This window comes from Polypterus senegalus, unplaced genomic scaffold (assembly GCF_016835505.1).
Source record: "Polypterus senegalus isolate Bchr_013 unplaced genomic scaffold, ASM1683550v1 scaffold_5023, whole genome shotgun sequence".
Taxonomy (NCBI): Eukaryota; Metazoa; Chordata; class Cladistia; order Polypteriformes; family Polypteridae; genus Polypterus; species Polypterus senegalus.
Genome location: NW_024377025.1, coordinates 80,945 through 103,650, shown reverse-complemented (window position 1 = coordinate 103,650; position 22,706 = coordinate 80,945). Strand labels below are relative to the sequence as shown.

Genomic DNA, 22,706 nt, shown 5'->3' with positions numbered 1-22,706 from the left:
TTTCAAAAATAGTTAGATAGATAAATACAATTACAAATCCAGCAACAAGATAAAGACTCACCACAGGCATCGATTGCCAGCACTGGCTCAGAAGCATGGCTGACTTTGCCAACACCAGCAGCATTTTCAGCCGTCACTCTGAACTCATAGATGAGGCCTGCGCTGATATTGGTGACTTTGAAGTGCGTTGTGCGGATGATCGTCTTGCTGACTTTCTGCCACAGAATGCTGTTTCTGTCTTTCATCTCCAGGTGATAGCCGATGACAGCGTTGCCACCGTCAGACACAGGCTCATGCCAGTTGACTGTGATCTGTTCCCTTGTGACACTTGTGACCCAAGGAGTGGATGGTGGTCCAGGGATGGCTGAAAATAAAGTATACGTTTGTATTATACAGTGTCTGAGGGGCACAATTTGCTACAAGCTTTGTTGGACACTAAGTGAGAACGCTCAGACATCTGTTTTGCTCACAAATGATTATGAAAGTAAAGGTCCTGGTCTTGCATTGTTGCCTACCCTTTGGCTAACGTGTATCACCTGAGCTGTTTCGCTTGCCATTGCAACCTGCTATCATTTCATCTCCGGTAATTAAACACCCATGTGCTGTGAAGATGGTAATAAGGTAGAAAAAAGGAAGCATTTAAGCAGAAAGTCCAGTAGTAAGGAATCACCACCAGTATCCAGTGTGAGTAACAAAGGGCCAATAGCTGCTACCATGGAGACCTTATTGTGGGAGCTATGGGACTGGACGGGTTAGCCTGGCATGAAGCCCTTTTCCTCTCCTTCAGTCATCCGAGGTTAATCCTGAACACAACGTAGCAGAGGTGGCGAAAGGGCAACACCAAGGGGTTAAAGAACTACCAGGGTGTAGTATTCATGGATGTTGTCAGATAATCCCGAAACCAGGAAGACGTTTAACAGACTGTGCTACACTAGATGAAGATAAGATTTTTTAAACATGTCCACAATACTACATTTTGTTCAGAAATCCCCATTTTCACCTTTTGTCCGCTATCACACATGTGCGAATAGGAGGCAGCTAAAGTAATTGTAATTCTACACCAGACCAAGGGGTGGCGAGGTGCGCTGACAGTCTCTCTCAGTTCCTCTCGGGAAATCACACTAGGTTCCGGTGCTTGCAATGATATCACTTCCGGCCCCGGGGGCTTCTGAAGATGTCACTTCTGGTCCCGGCGCTTTTGATGATGTCACTTCCGATTCCCGAAGATGTCACTTTCTGTTCCGACATCAATGACGTCACTTCTTTCACCGGCCTTTAAAGCCGCCATCTTACCTCCTCATATTCACTTCTGTTTTGGACTCAGTATTGTGAACAACTCTTAAAACTTTAACCTTTTGCAGCCAGGGCATACAGTATTATATGGGTGGCTGCCCCAAACCTTTACGGTGTCTGTTGGTCGTTTTTCTGACACCGCCTACTCTGGCGTTTTGAACACCCATGTGTTCTTCATGTGTAAATGCAAGCTACAAATGAAGGTCAAGCATAGAGAACCTGTCCTCTTCCTGATTCCACCAACACGCTTGCTGTAGGCCAATGGCTGTTATACAGTATGTGCTTTCAGTCATTTTAGAGTGGACAGTGATGCTTTTGTTAAGGATGTGAAAACGCTTTGGTGGACAGAGATCATTTTTGCTTAAAAGCACCATTTTTAAATGAAAACGTAGTAAGTAATGTGGACATAGCCTCAGTTACATGGAGGAAGAACAGTTAGTGACTGGAGGGATTGTGTTTTTGTGTGCGTTTGTACGACAAGTCGGTAAGAAGGGAGGTTGTCCCGTCTACTAGTTGGATAAACTCGTCTGCATCACCTCTTCTGAGAAATTCATAAAGACAAACAAAACTGGTGTCTGCACACCGTATCCACTTGAAGTACCCTGCTGAGTTGGCACTGCATGTGGTACAGTATGACTGGAGCTCCTTGGATTCCTCGTTATGAAGGTAATGTAGCCATTTTTACTTTGTTGTCATGCTGACTAAAGTGCAGCTTCATAACTCACCATGTAAAACCATTTGCAATGGCCTGGCTGAACAGAACTCCTCTACATGGCAGGCCCCTGTTGATGGGGAATCCGACATTGAGCTAAATTGAACATGTTATGGAACTGGAGGAACGGTGTTAAGTTGGCAAATTCATTAGACAACTGTGTATCCACTGTCAGCTAATGAGAAAGTATGATTGTTAGCCTCTGACCTATGTTGTAAAACTGCTTTGTTGAATTTTATATAAAGCGCTGTGTGAGTGATACACACGAGTAAATGTTTAGTTAGAAGTTTTCCAAGAAGATGAAGCCACTTACTGTAAGGGAGCTTGACTGTGACACAGGCAGAGTCAATGTGGTCACTGATGCCAAAGCGATTCTCAGCTTTAATGCGGAACTGGTACTCCTCTCCTGTTGTCAGCTTCATCACCTTGACAATGCTTCTTGCAACAGTGGCAGAGACCTCTGACCAGGCTGCTGTGCTCGTTTCACGTTTCAGGACTATGTAGTTTGTTACTTGACTGCCACCATCATAGACTGGGGGCTGCCACCTCAGGGTGACACTGTCTTCAGTCACATCACTGATCTCCACTGGACCCACTGGAGGGCCGGGCCTGTCCAGGACGACAATGTTCACAAACGACTTAGTGGTTCCGCTGGAGTTGGAGGCGGTAATGTCGTATCGTCCCGCGTCGGCAGCCACGCTCTCCTTCAGGTTGATGATGAGGCTGTCGGCTGTGGTCTCGGTGTTGAACCTCATTGTGGACTTCACTGGCACGTTGTCTTTGGAGAGGGTGATCTTTGGCAAAGGCTTGCCAGAGAGTGGAATTTCAAATTTAAGATTGGATCCTGCTCTCACATATACCGTATTGTGAGGGAAGTTCTTCATGTCAATTTCAGGTGATTCTAGAAAAAAGAAGACATGAATAATATTAAAAATGAAGTGAAGTGAGACAACACTGTTTTTTAAAAACAGAAAGCATAAGAAGTTGAGGAAATAAGCAGGACACAGTGACTACTTAGGATTTATTAAATACTCAAATATACCGAAAACAAACATCAATAAAATAGTCTTGTGTTTAATATTCAAAATGAACAGTAACAATGAATAAATATAGAATTTTCAAAAAAAATATGCATAGAAAAATGAAAACTAATTTTTTGGGGGTACTGTAATTCTATGTTTTAGAAGATTCAGGTCCACAGTGTTGTTTGTTATAAAGTGTGTTGAGATCTTGTTCCTGCACATACTGTGGTTGCTTTAAGGCCCTGTCACATTTCATGACTCCTCCAGCGATTTTCACTCGTAGCCTTCATTTAGATAATCTTAACGAGTCAGCGGCAATTGTTGTTGTGCTGCCGGGAAGGTAGTCCCTTATGTGACATATTGTAGCTAGCGACTCACTTCAACTAATCCACAACTCTCCCCTCTCCCCTTTGTCTTTAGTCACTGTGTTGGGCTCTGGGACAATCAGTGAATGAAACAGAGAGAATGCAGCGATGAGGAATAAGGAACGAGTGTGTTTTGTGCCTCACGAACAAAACAGAAGTTTGTCTGTCTGATATCTCGTGTTTTAAATACTACGACAGAATGGAAAAAATGAAAAAAGGGCAGCTGCAGCTGAACTCACCATGCCTCGTGTGGAAGAAATCCCCCGAGGAAGACAGGAATAGTTAAATAGTCAATATGACATGGATTCTATGTTGCAAGGCAGAAGAGCAAAGCTCCATTTTTCGATTGGCTTTTTATAATTTATCCTTCTTCACCCCCTCCCTTGTTTATTAAAAAAAAAACATAATATCGTTTACTTACGCATTTTATTTTATTACGCTAATGGGCCATCTGTTCTTATTTTTTTTACTTGTCAGATATACCCTAAAGAAGGAAAGGCCATCTTTCCTGTGTCAAATAGACGAGGCGTTTCTAAAGAAACTGGAAATTGTCCTGGGTCAGCTTACTGCACCCTGTCTTATGAGAGACGCACACCTGCCGTTACAGCAAAACGGCTTTGCCAGCTATTAACCCCAAGTCGCTTGCAAGCAGTTCATTTTTCTTTGTCACTGCTACCGAGACCACCCCCTGGCAATGTGTTAAGTGTGGCATGAGGCCTCAGGAGCAGTTCATTGAAATTCATCTGATGATATTCAGGTATTTCTTTTTTATTTAGATTTAGATGTGTTGGTTATCAATATTCTTCTGCAGTTTTTCTTGTTACTTCTCTGCTTTGTTTTGTTATTTAAGTGTTTATAACATTAATCTGTTTTAGTTACATATGGTTTGATTTTTCAGTACAAGCCACTGTTTTCATGGTTCTCCCACTTGTGGGGCATTTTTGAGATTTCTGAACTTTTAAACCAGCTTAGGGCCTAGTCATGCCAAAGTCTGCTTTTTCAAAGTAGGAGACTAACTGGATTAGGGTGAGGCTGATGTGGACAGGCCAGTGTGGATTCTGGCCTGCTTGTTTTGAAGATTTGAGATTCCAGTCGCAACAGCATGTGGATTTGACACTAGAGCTATTCCTGCTGTAGTACTTGGCTGTACCACAGAACCATCCCTTCAGCGTGGGAGCAGACCTGTGGTTTCCATTATTTTACCACAATTATAGTCACCATCATGCGTCAAGCCCTTGCTTATGAAACTCTGGGATTCTTTTCATCCCATTACGGTTTCTGCTTTTAGAATTCTAGAACCAATTGTTATACAGTATGTTGCCAGTGTCAAGTCCTAAGACCTTCATATTCTTGAACCTTATTCTGGGGCAGAAATAAATCATTTCTCTATAAATATTTGGGTCATGTTGATTTATGACTTTAATTTCTGTGAATCTTGTTGGCTGATATCTGCTCCAATTTAGCTTACAGCTGCCCTTAAATCTCAGCTGCCCTGATTCTACCTCTGTATCAACATCTGCTTAGTTAGATCAAAACATTCCAAACATCTTGGATTGGGTAATGGAAGAAAGAAAAACAACAAATAAACATAGAGATGAAACATAAGAACTTACCTAGTTGATCTTTAACCATCACAGGGAGGACCATCTCTTTAGGATCACTCATTCCTGCCTGATTTTCTGCGCTCACGCGGAAGAAATATTCAGTATTCTCCTTCAGGCCATGGATGACATAATGAGTTGTTTTCACAACAGCACACTTAACCCACTTCTGCTGGCCCTTCTCCAGCGCTTCAACCACATAGCCAACAACTCTACTTCCACCATCATGCTCTGGTTTCAGCCATGACAGAGAAACACTTTCCTTGGTAACTTCGGTCACTCCAAGCTTCTCAGGAGGACTTGGTTTCTCTGTTATGAGACACAATTACAAGACAAAAAAAAAACCCAGTTAGAACAAGACAAAAGTTTGAATATCCTGCAGTCAAAATGGGCCAGATAATGGAATGGAACGGAAAGCATACCTGTGATCTTAACTCCTTCCTTGCCCTCAGCAGGTAGCCCAATTCCAAATTCATTCTCTCCAGTAACTCTGAAGTAATAAACGGCTCCTTCTTGAAGGTTTGGAACTTTGAAGGTCAAGCGGTGGCAGTTATTGGTGACGGACACCCAAGCCTTCTTGCTGGCTTCACGTTTTTCTATGTGGTAGTTCTTTACCGGAGCACCTCCTTCATTTTCTGGGACATCCCAGGAGAGCAGTGCAGATTCCTTGGTGACTTCTTTCACACAAATGTTACAAGGAGGACCGGGAGAATCGAGGACTTTGACAACTAGTGTCAATGTTGCTGTTCCAACTGCATTCTGTAGGGTTACTGTGTACTTGCCAGAATCCCAACGGGTTGCCTTCTCCACTGTCAGAGACGTGCAGGTGTCTCTGGTGTCAATGCTTGCCCTGAGTCTCAGGTCTACATCTTCTTTGCTCCACATTACATTAGGCACGGGTTTTCCTCTGAATGGTACTGTGAAAGTGAAGGAGCCACCTGCCTTCACGATTAGCGTCTTTCGCAGCTCATTGTCGATATCAAAGACTGGTTCCTCTTCCCTTTCCTTGGCAATCTGAGGTTCAGAACTGGCACTTGGTTCACTGGGACCAACCTTATTGATGGATTTCACTCTGAACACATATTCCGCTCCAGAAGTAAGGCCAACCACAGTAAACTCTGTTCCTCTAAGGTTCTGGATGGCAGTCAACCAGTCTTCATCTTCTGTTTTCTTGTACTCAACACAATATCCAGTGACAGGTGAGCCTCCATCAAACAAAGGCTTTGTCCAGCCAACAGTGATGGTGGTCTTGGTGGAATCAACGATCTTGGGCTTGGAAGGAGGTGATGGTAAGAAGATTGGATCCACTGCTTTAATCAGTGGAGATGATTCACTGGGAGCACTCAGGCCAGCTGCATTTTCAGCATAAACCCGGAATTCATATTCACATCCTTCTCTGAGGTTGGATGCTTTCACTCTGAGGTCATATACTGGCTTTTTGTTGACACGCACCCATCTCAGGCCAGTCTTTTCTCTTCTTTCGATTACATACCCACAGATTTCACTGCCACCATCACTGGCAGGTCTTGCCCAGCAGAGTGTGATAGCTTCACTGGTTATGCTTGTAATCTCCAGGTTCGTCGGTGCATTTGGAACAGTGAAAGGATCAAGAGCCTTGACTGCATGGCTTTCAAGTGGCTCACCAGTACCATACTTATTAATGCCCATCACTCGGAAAATGTATTCATTGCCTTTCAACAGTTTAGTAGCTTTGCATGAAGTTGTCTTCACATCAGCATCCACCACGGTCCAGGCAAGTCGACTTGTTTCACGCTTTTCTACAACATAGTGATCGATTTCAGCACCTCCATTTTCCTGTGGTGGTCCCCAAGACAGATTGCATTTCTCAGCTGTAAGGCCAGCCACCTCTAGTGGGCCTGCGGGAGGACCTGGTCTGTCAAGTACTTTGCAGTTTACAGCCAGTGATCTCGTACCTGCCACATTCTGCAATGTCAAGACATACTGTCCTGAGTCCCTGCGGATGCAGTCTTTCACTGTAAGCACCGTGCTGGTGTCTGTGGAAACAATCTCCACTCTTGCCTTTTCTTCTATCTCCTTGCCATCCTTTGACCATGAAACAACAGGGTGAGGTCGTCCAGCAATGTCAGCATTGATCTTTAGGATGTCACCAGCCTTCACGACCACAACATCTCTGAATTTGACATCCATCATGATGCGGGGCGCATCCACATCATCCTTTACTGTGATTGGACCAGTGCATTCAGATGGCTCACTGATAAGACCAGCAGCGTTCCTGGCGAAAACACGGAAATCATAACGCTGATCTTCTGTGAGGCCAGTCACATCAAAGTAATTCTCTTGAATATTCGTGAAGTTGCACTTCAGCCAGCGACCATCTGGCAGCTCCTTACGCTCAATGATGTATCCTGTGATCTTCGCACCACCATCGTATTCTGGCTTAGACCAGGAGAGAGAGACACATGTTCGGGTGATGTTTGTTACCTCAGGTTGACCAGGTGGATCACATGGATCCCTTGCAGCCACGGGCTCACAAGCTTTGCTGCATTTTCCTACACCAACAATATTCTCAGCATAAACACGGTACTCATACAAAAGACCTTCTTCGATTCCAGACACTTTCATCTTTGTGTCAGTGATCATGGTTCTGTTCATCTTGGTCCAGAGGATGCTGCTTCTTTCTTTACGCTCAAGATGATAGCCAATTACTGGGCTGCCTCCATCATTTACTGGTTCATTCCATTCTACGACCATAAAGGCTTTGGTTGCATGCGTGACACGAGGTGTGGCAGGAGGACCAGGTTGCTTATATGGATATTGTGCAACAATCGCTGATGATTCTCGGCAGTGGCTCTTGCCGTAACGGTTTTCAGCACACACACGGAACTGATATTCAGAGCCTGTAGTCAATCGGGAGACCTTAATGGATGTCCTGGCAACTGTAGCAGATACAATCTGCCATGCTGTTGTGGTAGTATCCCTCTTTTCAACGATGTAGTTGTTGATATGGCAGCCTCCATCATACTCTGGAGGTTCCCAGGAGATTGATATGCTGTCAGAGCTGACCTCATCTACTTTGATTGGTCCTGGTACACCAGGCTTATCCAGTACAATTACTCCAATTTCAGCAGACTTGGTGCCAGCCACATTTGTCAAAATTAGCTCATATTTTCCAACATCTTCTCGGGTGGCTTCCTTGATTAAAACGAGTGTTGAATTCTTAGATGTCGTGACATTCACTCTTGTGGTCTGTTTGAGGGGTTGGCCATCTTTCTTCCACTCCACTGCTGGCAGAGGTCTGCCTCTGAAAGGTACGTCAATCTTAAGGTCATCACCTGCTTTTACGCTGAATGTGTTGAAAAGCAGTTCCATGCTGGGTTCGATTTCAATGTCCTTGGCAATTACTGGGACTCCTAGCTGCTTAGGATCGCTCTTTCCTTTCTCGTTTACGGCCAGAATTCTAAATGAATACTCTTCTCCGGCAGAAAGGCCTGACACTGTGGCTTCAAGTGTCTTCACTTGGGCACACATTGTCCACTTATCACTGCCTTTAGTTTGCATTTCAACAACATAGCTTGAGATTTTACTGCCACCATCGTGATCTGGTTTCTCCCAGGAAAGGGTGACACTCTTGCGTGTTACATCCACTAGGGTGACCTTGCCAGGTGGCAAAGGAGCTTCTGATGCTTTAACTGGTTCTTGTGTTTCGGCTGGCAAACCTACTCCAAACTCATTGACTGCAAGCACACGGAAGTAGTATATGCCTCCCTCCTGGAGCTGATCGACTTTGAATGTGTTCTTTGTGCAGTTGTTGGTAACGGTTGTGTATGCCTTGCGTGTGGTTTCACGCTTTTCAACAATGTAGTTGGTAATCTTTGCTCCTCCATCCAGGAGTGGAGGTTCCCAAGTCAGTGTAACAGCGTCTTTCCTTATTTCCTTAATGGAGAAATTAATTGGAGCGCTTGGAGAGTCCAGCACTCTGACGTTGACAAATGCAGACTTACTTCCACTGTTATTCTCGAGTTTCAAGATGTATTTGCCGCTGTCGAACCTGTTCACGTTGTCAATTACAAGCATAGTGTATGAGCTTGTCACTTCAATCTGAGCACGCTCAGAAATGCTACCATCTTCTTTTTCCCATTTCACCTCAGGTTCGGGTCGGCCCTTGATGGTGACAAACAGACGTAGAGTTGCACTGGCACGCACAGACACTACTTTGCGAAGGTCAGCATCTAATTCTATCTCAGGAGCTTCAAGCTTCTCTGCCACAAGTACTGATCCGGCAATGTCAGCGGGCTCACCAACTCCTTCAATATTAATGGCACAGATGCGGAAGTTGTATTCGGTGTTCTCCTTTAGCTTGGTGACACAGAAATGTGTGGCCTGCACACCCATTGGAGGAGTGCATGTGGTCCATTCATCTGCACTGGCTTCCTTCATTTCCACAACGTATCCTTTCACCTGGGCTCCTCCGTCATAGATGGGCTTGCTCCAGGCCAGGGACACAGATGTGCTAGAGGTATCTGTGACTTTGGGATTGTTTGGTGGGCCAGGTGGATATGTGGCATCACAGGCTCTGTAGAACACGGATGGTTCACTTGGCTGGCCAACACCAGCGGCATTTTCAGCTGACGCACGGAATTCGAAAAAGTGTCCTTCAGTAAGGCCGGTTACTCTGAATCTCAGATCGGTCAACCTCTTTTTGTTGCACTTTGTCCATCTGATTCCATCCTTATCACGCTTTTCTAAGATGTATCCCTCTATTTCAGCACCACCATTGTCATCTGGACGGTTCCATGTTACCACCATAGAGTCTTTTGTGATGGCAGTCACCTCAGGAACTGAAGGTGGTCCTGGTGGCTTGAAAGGATTACGTGCAAGAACTGGCTCAGATTCCAGTGGCTCACCAATGCCATACTTATTCACTGCCATGACTCTAAATATATATTCATTACCAGTAAGGAGCTTGGTCACTTTATGGCTGATTGCTTGGACATTATTAGCCACCTGTGTCCAAGACAACCTGCTCGTCTCCCTCTTCTCAATGATGTAATGAGAGATGCTAGCACCGCCATCATGTGAGGGGGGGCTCCAAGCCAAATAGCATTTCTCAGCAGTGACTCCAGTGACTTTGAGGGGTCCGTCAGGAGGACCAGGCCTGTCCAGCACTTTAACTGTTATAGGTACTGTTTTTGTCCCACCGACGTTGCTGAGGTTAAGTACGTACTGGCCACCATCAACCCGAATGCAGTCTTTGACCAGGAGACTTGTCCTCTGGACTGTTGATTTCACTTCCATTCTGGCAACAGTTTGGTCAATCTCTTTGCCATCCTTGACCCATGTGATGTCGGGAATAGGCTTGCCATGAATATCAGCTTCCAGAACAAAGGTATCCCCTGCATTTACGACAATGACATCTTTATATTTGGGATCCATTGAAACTCTTGGGGCCTCAATCTCATCCCGTGCAGTAATTGGTCCGGTGCTTTCAGAGGGTTCACTGAAAATACCAGCTGCATTTCTTGCGATCACTCTAAATTCGTATCTTTGGTCTTCCACTAAGCCAGTAATGGTAAATTCAGTGTCGATCACATTGGTAAAACTGGCTTTCATCCAGCGACCTTCAGGCAGCTCTTTCTTCTCCACAATGTAGCCTGTGACCTTGCTGCCACCATCATACTGAGGCTTGGTCCACTGAAGTGTAACGTAGTTCCTAGTGATGACAATCGCTTCTGGACAGCCTGGTGGATCACATGGGTCTCTAGCGACAAAGCATTCTGAAACTTTGCTGGCTTTGCCAATTCCCACGATATTTTCAGCGTATACTCTGTATTCATATTCAATGCCTTCTTCAAGATTATTGGCTTTAAAGCGAGTGTCCTGAATGAGTGTCTTGTTCAGCTTTGTCCACAAGATGCTGTTTCTTTCTTTCCTTTCCAGGTGGTAGCCCAGAACGGCACTGCCACCATCATTCACTGGCTCATTCCATTCAATTACCATGTGGTCTTTTGAAGCAAATGACACAAATGGAGTGCCAGGTGGACCGGGCTCCTTGTATGGATACTGAACCACAACCAATTGGGAATCCAGAGATGAGCTCTTGCCATATCGATTTTCAGCAAATACCCTGAATTGATATTCAGAGCCCGTCTTCAGTTTACCTACTTTAATAGTTGTCCTAGCAATGGTAGCTGACACAATCTGCCAGGCGGTTGTGGTTGTGTCCCGCTTCTCCACAATGTAGTTATTGATCTGGCAGCCTCCTGTATACTGTGGTGGTTCCCAGGAAATGATGACATAGTTGGAACTTACTTCATCAATGCGGATTGGGCCGGTGGGAGGACCTGGCTTATCGAGAATAACGATGCCAATTTCTTCTGTTACTGAGCCTGCGCTGTTTGTCGCAGTGACAGCATACTTGCCAAAGTCATCACGATGGCTCTCTTTGATATGGAGGATTGTGGACGTGGGTGTAGTCTCCACGTTTAGTCTTGTGGTTTGCTTGAGTGCTTGCCCATCCTTTGTCCAAGAAACAGTAGGCCTTGGGCGACCAATCACTGGTATTTCCACCTTGAGGTCTTCTCCAGCCTGTACGTTGTATGTGTTGAACATGAGCTTGAAACTGGGCTCAATTGTTAGATCTTTAGCGATGACTGGTACCGCCAGTGGTCTTGGGTCACTCTTTCCTTTCTCATTGTAGGCAATGATTCTGAAGTTGTATTCATGCCCAGAGCTTAAACCGGTGATAACAGCATCACATGTTTTGGTCTGAGTCACAACTGCCCATTTGTCAGACCCTTTAGGTAACATTTCTACCAAGTATCCCATAAGTCTGCTGCCTCCATCGTGGTCTGGTTTCTCCCATATGAGAGAAGCACTTGTCTGAGTAACATCTATGAGTGTAACTTTTCCTGGTGGAAGTGGCGCCTCTGATGCCTTTATTGAATCAATGGTCTCAATAGGTAAGCCAATTCCAAACTCATTCTCGGCCATTACCCTGAAGTAATAGATTGCTCCCTCAGTGAGATTTTCAACTTTAAAGCTGGTCTTGTTACATTTGGAAGTGACGTTGGCATAGGCCTTCCTGGTTGATTCGCGCTTGTCAATTACATAATTCTTGATCTTACTGCCGCCATCAATCAATGGGGGATCCCAAACCAAAGTTGCCGAATCCTTCTTCACGTCCTTCACGGTGAGGTTCAGGGGAGCTCCAGGCGTATCCAGGACTTTTACGATGACAAATGCTGATTTGATGCCACTGCTGTTTTCTAGCTTCAGAGTGTATTTTCCAGCATCATTTCGATCACAGCTATCTATGGAGAGCTGAGTGAAGCTGAGGCCCTTTTCAATTTGTGCTTTCTCTGGCAGATCACCTTCATCCTTGGACCAGCTGATTTCAGGGGCTGGTCTTCCTTTGAAAGGTATGCTTATCTTCACAGATCCTCCAGCACGTACCACAATTCCTTTCCTCAAATCAGAATCAAGGTCAATTTCAGGTGCGTCAAGTTTGTCTTCAGATTTGACGGTTCCAGGAATGGCTGCTGGTTCACCAACTCCCAACTTATTAATAGCACAGACCTGAACCTTATATTCCTGGTGTTCAATAAGTTTAGTAATTTCAAAGCGATTGACGCGCAGACCAGTTGGTGGAGTGCACATGGTCCATTCTTCTTCATCTGCCTTGCAGATTTCCACAATATAGCCTTGGATTTCACTGCCACCATCATAAATTGGCTTTCCCCATGCAATTGTGGCTGAGTTCCTGGTTGTGTCCACGACATGGGCATTGATTGGGGGTCCAGGCTTATAAATAGGGTCACAAGCTTTAAAGAATGCTGTTGGCTGACTTGGTTCTCCAATGCCAGCAGCGTTTTCTGCAGACAATCTAAATTCATAGTCATGGTCTTCAGTTAATCCTGTGACTCTAAATCGCAAATCAGTGACTCTGCGCTTGTTACATTTTACCCATCTGATTCCAGTTCTGTCTCTTTTCTCCACGATATACCCAACAATTTCACTGCCTCCGTCACTGTCTGGTCTGGTCCAGCAAACTGTCATGGAGTCTTTTGCAATGTTTGTTACTTCCAGTCCCTTTGGTGCTCCAGGTGGTACAAATGGATTCTTCATCATGACGGGTATGGACTCCAAAGGCTCACCAACCCCATATTTGTTAACTGCCATGATGCGGAAGATGTACTCATTGCCTTCCAGGAGCTTGGTTGCCTTGAACATGGTAGCAACAACATCTGAGGCGACGACAGTCCAAGCAAGGCGGCTGGTTTCTCTCTTTTCTATGATGTAATGTGAAATATCACTTCCACCATCATGTTGTGGTGGGGCCCATGACAATGAACATTTATCAGCTGTTACACCGGTAACGTGAATAGGCCCTTCAGGGGGTCCTGGTCGGTCTAATACTTTAACCTGAATAGGAACAGTTTTGGTGCCTGCTACATTTGTGAGCTGCAGGTTGTACTGGCCGCCATCAACTCTTATGGCATCTTTAATAATGATGAGTGCTTTGAAATCACTGTTCTTGATCTCACATCTTCCGCTCTCCTCAAGCTCCTTGTCTCCTTTGAACCACTGAATTGATGGAAGTGGCTTACCATAGACATCGGCATCAAGTTTAAATGTATCACCAGCATTCACCACAATGGTGTCTTTGTATTTGGGATCCATGGAAACACGTGGAGGTTCAACTTCATCTTTGGCTGTTATTGGACCTGTGTTATCTGATGGCTTGCTCATTGTTCCTGCTGCATTCTTTGCGATGACTCTAAAGTCATACCTCTCGCCCTCGGTTAAACCGGTAACGGTGAATTGTGTCTCAATGACATTTGTGTAGCTAGCTTTCATCCATCGGCCTTCAGGGAGGTCCCGTTTCTCCACAATGTATCCGGTGATTGCACTACCACCATCATACTCTGGTTTGGTCCACTGAAGAGTCACAGAGTGCCTTGACACAATCAAGGCCTCAGGGCAGCCGGGTGGATCACATGGGTCACGTGCCACATAGCATTCAGACACTTTGCTGGATTTGCCAATGCCAACGATGTTCTCGGCATAGACTCTGAACTCGTATTCAATGCCTTCTTCAAGAGGGCTTGTCTTGAAGCGAGTATCCTGAATGATGGTTTTATTGATCTTTGTCCAGAGAATACTGTTCCGCTCTTTCCGTTCTAAATGATAACCAAGGATCTTGCTTCCACCATCATTAATAGGCTCATGCCACTGTACAATCATACTGTCCTTTGTAGCAGCAGTGACAAATGGAGTTCCAGGTGGGCCAGGCTCTTTGTATGGGTATTGGGCCACCACACATTCTGAGTCCAGAGCAAAGCTCTGACCATATCGGTTTTCGGCAATAATTCTAAATTGGTATTCAGATCCAGTTTTAAGTTTCATTATCTTGAGGGTTGTTCTGGCCACTGTGGCAGAAACGATTTCCCAGTTGGTAGTGGTGGTATCTCTCTTCTGAACAATGTAATTTGAAATCTGGCAGCCACCTGTGTGTTTTGGTGCCTCCCAGGATATCGTGATGCTTTCTGCACTGATTTCATCAAATTTGACTGGCCCAGTTGGAGGACCTGGCTTGTCGAGCGTGATCACATCAATTGTTGCGACTTTCTGACCAACCACATTTGATACAGTGATACTATACACACCACCATCATCCTTTGTGGATTCTTTGATGTTAAGGGTGGTACAGTTGTCGGTGTCAACTACGTTAACTCGTGTTGTCTGCTTCAGAGGTTGCCCATCCTTAGTCCAGGAAACGGTTGGCTTGGGGCGACCAGCAATTGGAATTTCTATCTTCAGGTCTTGTCCCACCTGCACGCTGTAATTACTGAAAGCAGGTTTCACATCAGGCTCAATGACAAGATCTTTGGCAACAACTGGTACGGCAAGAGATCTTGGGTCACTCTTTCCTTTCTCATTCACTGCTATAACTCTGAACATGTACTCTTCTCCTTGGGCTAAGTTGGTGATGACAGCATCCAGTGTTTTAACGTGTGCACACGCAGACCACTTCTCACTTCCCTTGGCCTGCATTTCCACAATATACTGGATGATTTTGCTGCCTCCGTCATGTTCTGGTTTCTCCCAGCTAAGAGAGACGCTCTTCCGTGTGACGTCAACGACAGTGATTTTACCTGGAGGCTGCGGCACTTCCGATACTTTGATAGGATCTGTGGTCTCTGCATGTAGGCCAATGCCGTGCTCGTTTTCAGCAGACACTCTGAAGTAGTAATTGCAGCCTTCCTGTAATGAATCCACCTTCCAGGAGGTCTTGTGGCAGTTAGTCACAACAGCTGAATATGCTTTCCTTGTGCTTTCTCGCTTCTCTATAATGTAATTCTTTATTTTAGCTCCTCCATCCAACAGTGGCGGCTCCCATGTGAGGGAGACAGAATCTTTGGTAATTTCCTTTATTCTGAAGTTAACAGGGGCACTTGGGGTATCAAGGACTCTGACACTGATGAAGGCAGACTTGGTGCCACTGATGTTCTCCAAAGAAAGAGTGTATTTGCCACTATCAAATCTGTTAACATTGTCGATCACAAGAGAGGTGAAGCTACTGGTAACTTCTATCTGTGCCGTTTCCCTGATTTCTCCATCAGCTTTGCCCCATTTCACTTCTGGGGCTGGGCGTCCTTTGATTGGAATGAACAATCTCAGAGAACCACCAGCTCTGACATTGACGACTTTCCTCAGTTCAGGATCCAGATCGAGGTCTGGTGCTTCTAACTTTTCTTCTACTAGGACAGCTCCGGCAATATCTGCATGTTCTCCAACTCCAGCCTTGTTGATGGCGCACACCCTGAACTTGTATTCGTGCTTCTCCTGTAGCTTGTCTGCTTCAATCCAGGTCTTTGGAATACCTGTGGGTGGTGTGCACATTGTCCATTCATCAGAGGTGGTGTCACATTTTTCTACAATGTATCCCTGAACTTCACTGCCACCATCATAAATTGGCTTGCTCCATGAAAGGAAGACAGATGATCTGGTGACGTCTGTCACTTTAGGGTTGTTGGGTGGTCCCGGTTTAAAGATTGGATCACAGGCCTTGTACAAAGGAGAGGTCAAACTTGGCTGACCGACTCCAGCAGCATTCTCAGCAGAGACTCTGAATTCATAACTGTGATTTTCAAGGAGTCCGGTCACTCGGAAACGGAGTTCATTAACCACACGTTTGTTGCATCTGGTCCACCTTATGCCTTCCTTGTCTCGTTTTTCCAAGATGTATCCAGTAATCTCACTACCACCATCAGATGCTGGTCTGTTCCACACTACAATCATTGAATCTTTGGTGATAGTGGTCACTTCAGGAGACTTGGGTGCATCCGGAACAACAAATGGATTTTTCGCGATCAGTGCATCTGATTCCAAGGGTTCTCCAACTCCATATTTGTTTACAGCCATAATACGGAAAATATATTCATTTCCTTCCAGAAGTTTGGTAACTTTAAGACTGAGAGTCTGCACCTTTGGTTCCACTACAGTCCATACTAATCTGCTTGTCTCCCTTCTTTCCACAATGTAATGAGATATGTCACTGCCTCCATCTTGCAAAGGTGGCTTCCATGCAATTGTGCACTTCTCGCAAGTTACTCCAGAAATGGCAACAGGTCCTTCAGGTGGTCCAGGTCTGTCCAATACCTTGACATTGACAGCAACTGATCTTTCACCAGCCACATTCTTCACAAGGAGGGTGTATTGGCCTCCATCAACACGTATGGCTTCTTTGACGCTCAGACACGTGCTGAAGTCTGTGCTCTTGATTTCAAGGCGAGCTGTGTCTATCAGTTCCTGTTCTCCTTTTAGCCACTGAATGGAGGGAATTGGTTTTCCATGTACATCAGCTTCGATTTTGAAGGAGTCACCTGCATTGCATACAATAGCTTCTCTGTATTTTGGATCCATGCTTATACGTGGTGGATCAACTTCGTCTCTTGCTGTAATCGGGCCAGTGCTTTCTGATGGATCACTGAAAGTACCAGCAGCGTTTCTTGCAATAACACGGAACTCATACCTCTGGTCTTCAACCAACCCTGTCACAACAAATTCAGTCTCTGTCACATTGGTAAAGCTGGCCTTCATCCATCGGCCTTCGGGAAGTTCCTTCTTTTCAACGATATATCCGGTGATTTTGCTTCCGCCATCATATTCAGGCTTTGTCCACTGCAGGCTTACAGAATTTCTGGTGACAATGACAGCTACTGGTTTACCTGGTGGGTCACAGGGATCACGTGCCGCATAGCATTCAGAAACCTTACTGCATTTGCCGATGCCAACAATATTTTCAGCTGAGACTCTGTACTCATATTCAATACCCTCTTCCAAGCCAGTGGTCTTAAATCTAGTGTCCTGGAGGATTGTCTTGTTGAGCTTCACCCACAGGATACTGTTCCTCTCCTTGCGTTCTAGATGGTATCCCAAAATTTTGCTGCCTCCATCAATAACAGGCTCATTCCACTGTACGACCATGCTGTCTTTTGTAACGGTGCTCACAAAAGGTGTTCCAGGAGGTCCTGGAAGTTTAAATGGATACTGAGCCACCACAGATTCTGAGACGAGGAAGCTGCTCTTGCCATATCTGTTTTCAGCTGCAATCCTGAACTGGTACTCACAGCCAGTCTTTAGTCGGCCAGCTTTAATTGTTGTCCTGGCAACAGTTGCTGAGACAATCTGCCAAGCTGTTGTTGAAGTGTCTCTCTTCTCCACAATGTAGTTGTTGATGCTGCAGCCACCATCATATTCGGGGGGCTGCCATGTAATAGTGATACTGTCAGCGGTGACTTCATCAATCTTGACTGGGCCTTTAGGTGGACCAGGCTTATCTAATACCACAATGGCCAGGTTCTCTGAAGCTTCTCCAGCGGTGTTTGCTAATTTGACAGTATATTGGCCAACATCATCCCTGCAGGCTTCTTTAATCACTAGCTGAGTGCCAGATTCTGTGCTTTCAGCATTCACTCTGGTGGTTTGTTTCAGAGGAAGATTATCTTTGTGCCAGGTGACTGCCGCTTTTGGACGAGCAACAAATGGAACATCGACCTTCAAGTCCTCACCTGCTAGCACGCTGAATGTGGTGAATAGAAGCTTAAAGGTTGGGGGGATGACCAAGTCCTTTGCAATAACTGGGACACCCAGTTGGCGAGGATCGCTGATGCCTTTCTCATTCTGTGCTGATACACGGAACATGTACTCCTCACCTTGTATCAGCCCGGTCACGACAGCCTCTGTGACTTTCACTGTGGAGCACACTGTCCACTTCTCGCTTCCTTTACTCTGCATTTCCACTATGTATGCAACGATTCTGCTGCCTCCATCGTGCTCTGGCTTCTCCCATGAGAGTGTAACGCTGTTTCGGGTGACGTCTTCGAGAGTCACTTTACCAGGTGGAAGTGGTCTTTCTGAGACTTTAATGGAGTCAGTGGTCTCAACTGGAAGTCCCACTCCGTATTCATTTTCGGCAAGAACTCGGAAATAGTAGCTGCATCCTTCCTGCAAATTGTCCACTTTCCAGCTTGTCTTGTGGCAGTTGGCCATAACTGTGGAGTAGGCCTTTCTAGTTGATTCACGTTTCTCTACGATATAGTTCTTAATTTTGGAACCTCCATCGATGATAGGTGGATCCCAAGTGAGGGAAACAGATTCTTTTGTTATTTCTTTGATCTTGAGGTTCTGAGGTGCCCCTGGAGAATCTAATACTCTCACATTGACAAAGGCGGTTTTGCTGCCAGAGCTGTTTTCGATTGTGAGCATATACTTTCCACTGTCAAATCTGTTCACATTTTCTACAATCAGCAGTGTGTAAGATGAAGTACTCTCAATAGTGGCCCGATCTAGTGCTTCTCCACTCTCTCTTGACCACTTAACATCAGGGGCTGGTCTTCCCTTAATGGGTACAAAAAGTCTTAATGTGCAGCATGCTCGTATGCTGACAACCTTGCGGAGCTCGGCGTCGAGTTCAATTTCAGGGGCAAGCATTCTCTCCTCAGCCTTCGGTGAACCGGGCACAAGTGCAGGCTCTCCGATGCCTTCAGAGTTAATGGCAGAAATGTGGATTTTATATTCCTGATTTTCCTTGAGGTTAGTGATGGTGAAGGATGTAGCTTTGAGTCCAGCTTGTGGAGTAACAATTGTCCACTCATCCTCTTCAGGCAGACAAGTCTCAACCATATAGCCTGTGATCTCAGATCCACCATCATAAATGGGTTTATTCCAAGCAATTGTGATAGATGATTTGCTGGTGTCCAATACTCGAGGGTTACCTGGTGGGCCAGGTTTAAATACTGTATCTGATGCCTTGTAGTAGGGACTGCATGGACTTGGGCCACTCAGGCCTGCTGCATTTTCAGCAGATACTCTATATTCATATTCATGGCCTTCGGTTAAGCCAGACACTTTGTACCTTAGATCTGTGACAACTCTCTTGTTGCACTTGACCCAGCGTAAGCCAGCCTTATCTCGCCTCTCCACAATGTAATTTGTAATTTCACTTCCTCCATTAGATTCTGGGTGGCCCCAGCAGACCACCATTGAATCTTTAGTGATGGCTGTGACTTCTGGGGTCTTGGGTGGATCAGGAGGCACATATGGATTTACTGCCAACGTGGGTTCTGACTCCAGTGGCTCACCAACTCCATATTTATTAACAGCCATGACTCTGAAAATGTATTCATTTCCTTTAAGGAGTTTTGTCACCTTGAATCGGTTCACCTGTACATCAGTAGCCACATTTGTCCAAGCGAGCCTGCTAGTTTCGCGTTTTTCTATCACATAATAGTCAATTTTTGCACCACCGTCATCAGATGGTGGTAACCACGATATTACACATTTCTCTGTGGTAACGTCTGAAACTGCCAGTGGTCCTTCTGGTGGACCTGGTCTGTCAAGAACTTTAACATTGAACACATGCTTTGCAAAGCCACCTGGGTTTGTGGCTGTTAAAACAAATGCCCCACCATGTCTTCTTGTAGAGTCTTTGTTGATCAAGGCAGTTGAAAAATCAGACATCTTAATTTCCAAATGTCCAGAGTCTTCCAACTCTTTATTGTCCTTTGTCCAAACCATAGTTGGTAGTGGTCGGCCGCTAACATCAGCCTCAAGTTTGAACACTTCTCCTGCTTTGAGAAGTATGACATCTTTGAATCGGGCATCAACCATAATCCTGGGCTCTTCAATGTCATCTCTGCAGGTGATGCAGTCTGATGGCTCTGATGGCTTGCTGACCGATCCCGCAGAATTTCTAGCAAGCACACGGAACTCATAAGAGGCATCTTCAGTAAGACCACTCACAGTGAAGCTTGTCTCCAGGATATTGCTAAAGTTGGCTTTTAGCCAACGGCCATTTGGAAGGTCCTTCCTTTCAACAGTGTATCCAGTTATTTTGAAGCCTCCATCGTATTCAGGCTTTGTCCACTGGAGAGTCACAGAATGTCTGGTAATATTGATAGGAATGGGCTTGCCAGGTGAGTCAACAGGATCAAGAGCAAGCGTTGGTTCGCATGGTTTGCTTGGTTTACCTTTTCCTGCCATATTCTCAGCTGTGACCCTAAACTCGTAAGGAATGCCATCTGTAAGTCCAGTGGATTTGAAAATGTTTCCGACCACAAGAGCTTTGCTGACTGTCTGCCACAAGATGCTGTTTCTCTCTTTCCTTTCAATGTGGTATCCAAAAATTGGGCTTCCACCATCAGAAACTGGCTCGTTCCAGGCAATGGTCATTGTGTCCTTTGTGACTGCGGTGACCTGTGGAGTTCCAGGGGGTCCAGGAACTTTAAATGGATAGGCAGCAACGACACACTCTGAATTAAGTGGTGGGCTCATTCCGTACCTGTTTTGGGCTTTGACACGGAACTGGTACTCAATTCCAGTTGTCAGACGTGAAGCCTTGAAAGTGGTGCGAATGACAGTGGCGGCCAACTCCACCCATGATGTACCAGTAGTTTCACGCATTTCTACGACGTAGTTGTTAATTGGAACACCGCCATCATTTTCTGGGGATTCCCATGACATGATGATGAAGTCAGATGAAATCTCATCAAATTTAATCGGGCCTTTGGGAGGTCCAGGAATATCATGTATGTGGACTGAGATAGTGTCACTGACTTCACCCAGTATGTTCTTTGCTGTCAGAGTAAACTGGCCAGCATCATTTCTGGTGCATTCATTAATGGTCAGAATTGTCGAAGTTGCAGTGTTCTCAACATTCATTCTCTGTGTTTGTTTAAATGCTTGGTCTCCTTTCTTCCATGTGACTGTTGGCTTAGGTCTGCCCAGCACTGGAATCTCAACCTTGACATTGTCTCCGGCTCTTGCGATGACTGTTTTCTGGTAGATACCCCTCAGGTCAAATTCAGGAAGCCTTGTCTGTTCCTTAATTACTACTGGCCTGCTTTCTCTGGGGTCACTCCTGCCGCAGCTATTCACTGCCATAACCCGGAAGACATATTCCTCATTTTCATTCAGACTTTTAACCACATAGTCTAGAGCTTTGACGGTGCCAACATGGGACCACTGTTCTGAGCCTTTCTTCTGAGCTTCAATGACATATCCAGTCACTTTGCTACCACCGTCATGCTCAGGCTTGGGCCATGCAAGGCTGGCAGAGTCTTTGGTAATGTCCATGACGTTGAGGCTTTCTGGTGGAGACGGGGCTTCTGAAGCTCTGATGGGCTCAGGTGTCTCTGCTGGCTCACCAATACCGAATTCATTTTCAGCCATTACTCTAAAGAAGTATTCACATCCTTCTGCGAGGTTGGGGACTCTCAAGGAACACTTCTGGCAGTTTGTAGTAATGGTGGAATAGGCCTTACGTGTGGCTTCTCGTTTTTCAACAATATAATTGGTTACTCGTGATCCTCCATCAATCAGAGGCAGATCCCACTGAATTGTGATACTATCCTTGGTGACATCTCTGGCTTTCAGGTTAATTGGTGGCCCAGGGGAGTCCAGAACCTTGACATTCACAAAGCCAGTCTTTTTGCCGGCAGCATTCTCAAGTACCATGGTGTATTTTCCAGCGTCATGTCTTGTGCAGTCAGGTATGATCAGTAATGTGTAAGATTCTGTGCTATCGATGGAAGCACGACCCTTGAGTGGAATGTCACCTTTCATCCAAGTGACTTCAGGAGCTGGACGGCCTTTAATTGGTACAAAAATGCGAATGGACAGTCCGGCCTTCACAACAAGGGTTCTCCTGAGCTCAGCATCGAGCTCAAAGTCAGGGACTTCTTCTCTGTCCTTTATTTCAATAACTTCTTCAATCACAGCTGGCTCGCCAACACCTTCGGCATTCAGAGCACTGACTCTGAAGTGATACTTAGCGCCAGGCTGAAGGTTTGCCACAACAAATTCGGTGATTCGGAGAGCAGTTCCGGTTGTATCTTTAACCCAGTCGTCATCTCCCTCTTTCTTGTGCTCAACAATGTATCCAATTATGTCCAGGCCACCATCATAATGTGGCTTTCCCCAGTGAAGTGTTGCTGTGGACTTCGTGGTATCAGTCACTCTTGGATTTGAAGGAGGCCCAGGCTTATCTGGAAAACACAGGAAAATATATCAAATGAAAAGCCTGGGTACTTAGTCTGATAGGCAGAGAGATTCTAAACAAATATCACTATAGGTGAAATATTAACGAGCACTGATTAAAACCATAACACCAGCTACCATATTTGACAAACAGGTTACAATTACACTTAAAATGAAGAAAACTCAACAA

General features: G+C 45.4%; 1 protein-coding gene across 2 annotated transcripts in view; it reads right to left on the bottom strand.

Moving 5' to 3' along the window:
* ttn.1 (titin, tandem duplicate 1) overlaps positions 1-22,706 on the bottom strand; it is a 136,560-nt gene that overhangs the window by 34,055 nt on the left and 79,799 nt on the right. For both annotated transcript variants that reach the window (XM_039742386.1, XM_039742387.1), the window contains 4 exons: positions 5,416-22,524; positions 5,006-5,302; positions 2,319-2,906; positions 62-364 (listed from right to left, as the gene is read on the bottom strand). In XM_039742386.1, coding sequence (XP_039598320.1) covers positions 62-364; positions 2,319-2,906; positions 5,006-5,302; positions 5,416-22,524 — 18,297 coding nt within the window. The remainder of the gene's footprint in view (positions 1-61; positions 365-2,318; positions 2,907-5,005; positions 5,303-5,415; positions 22,525-22,706) is intronic.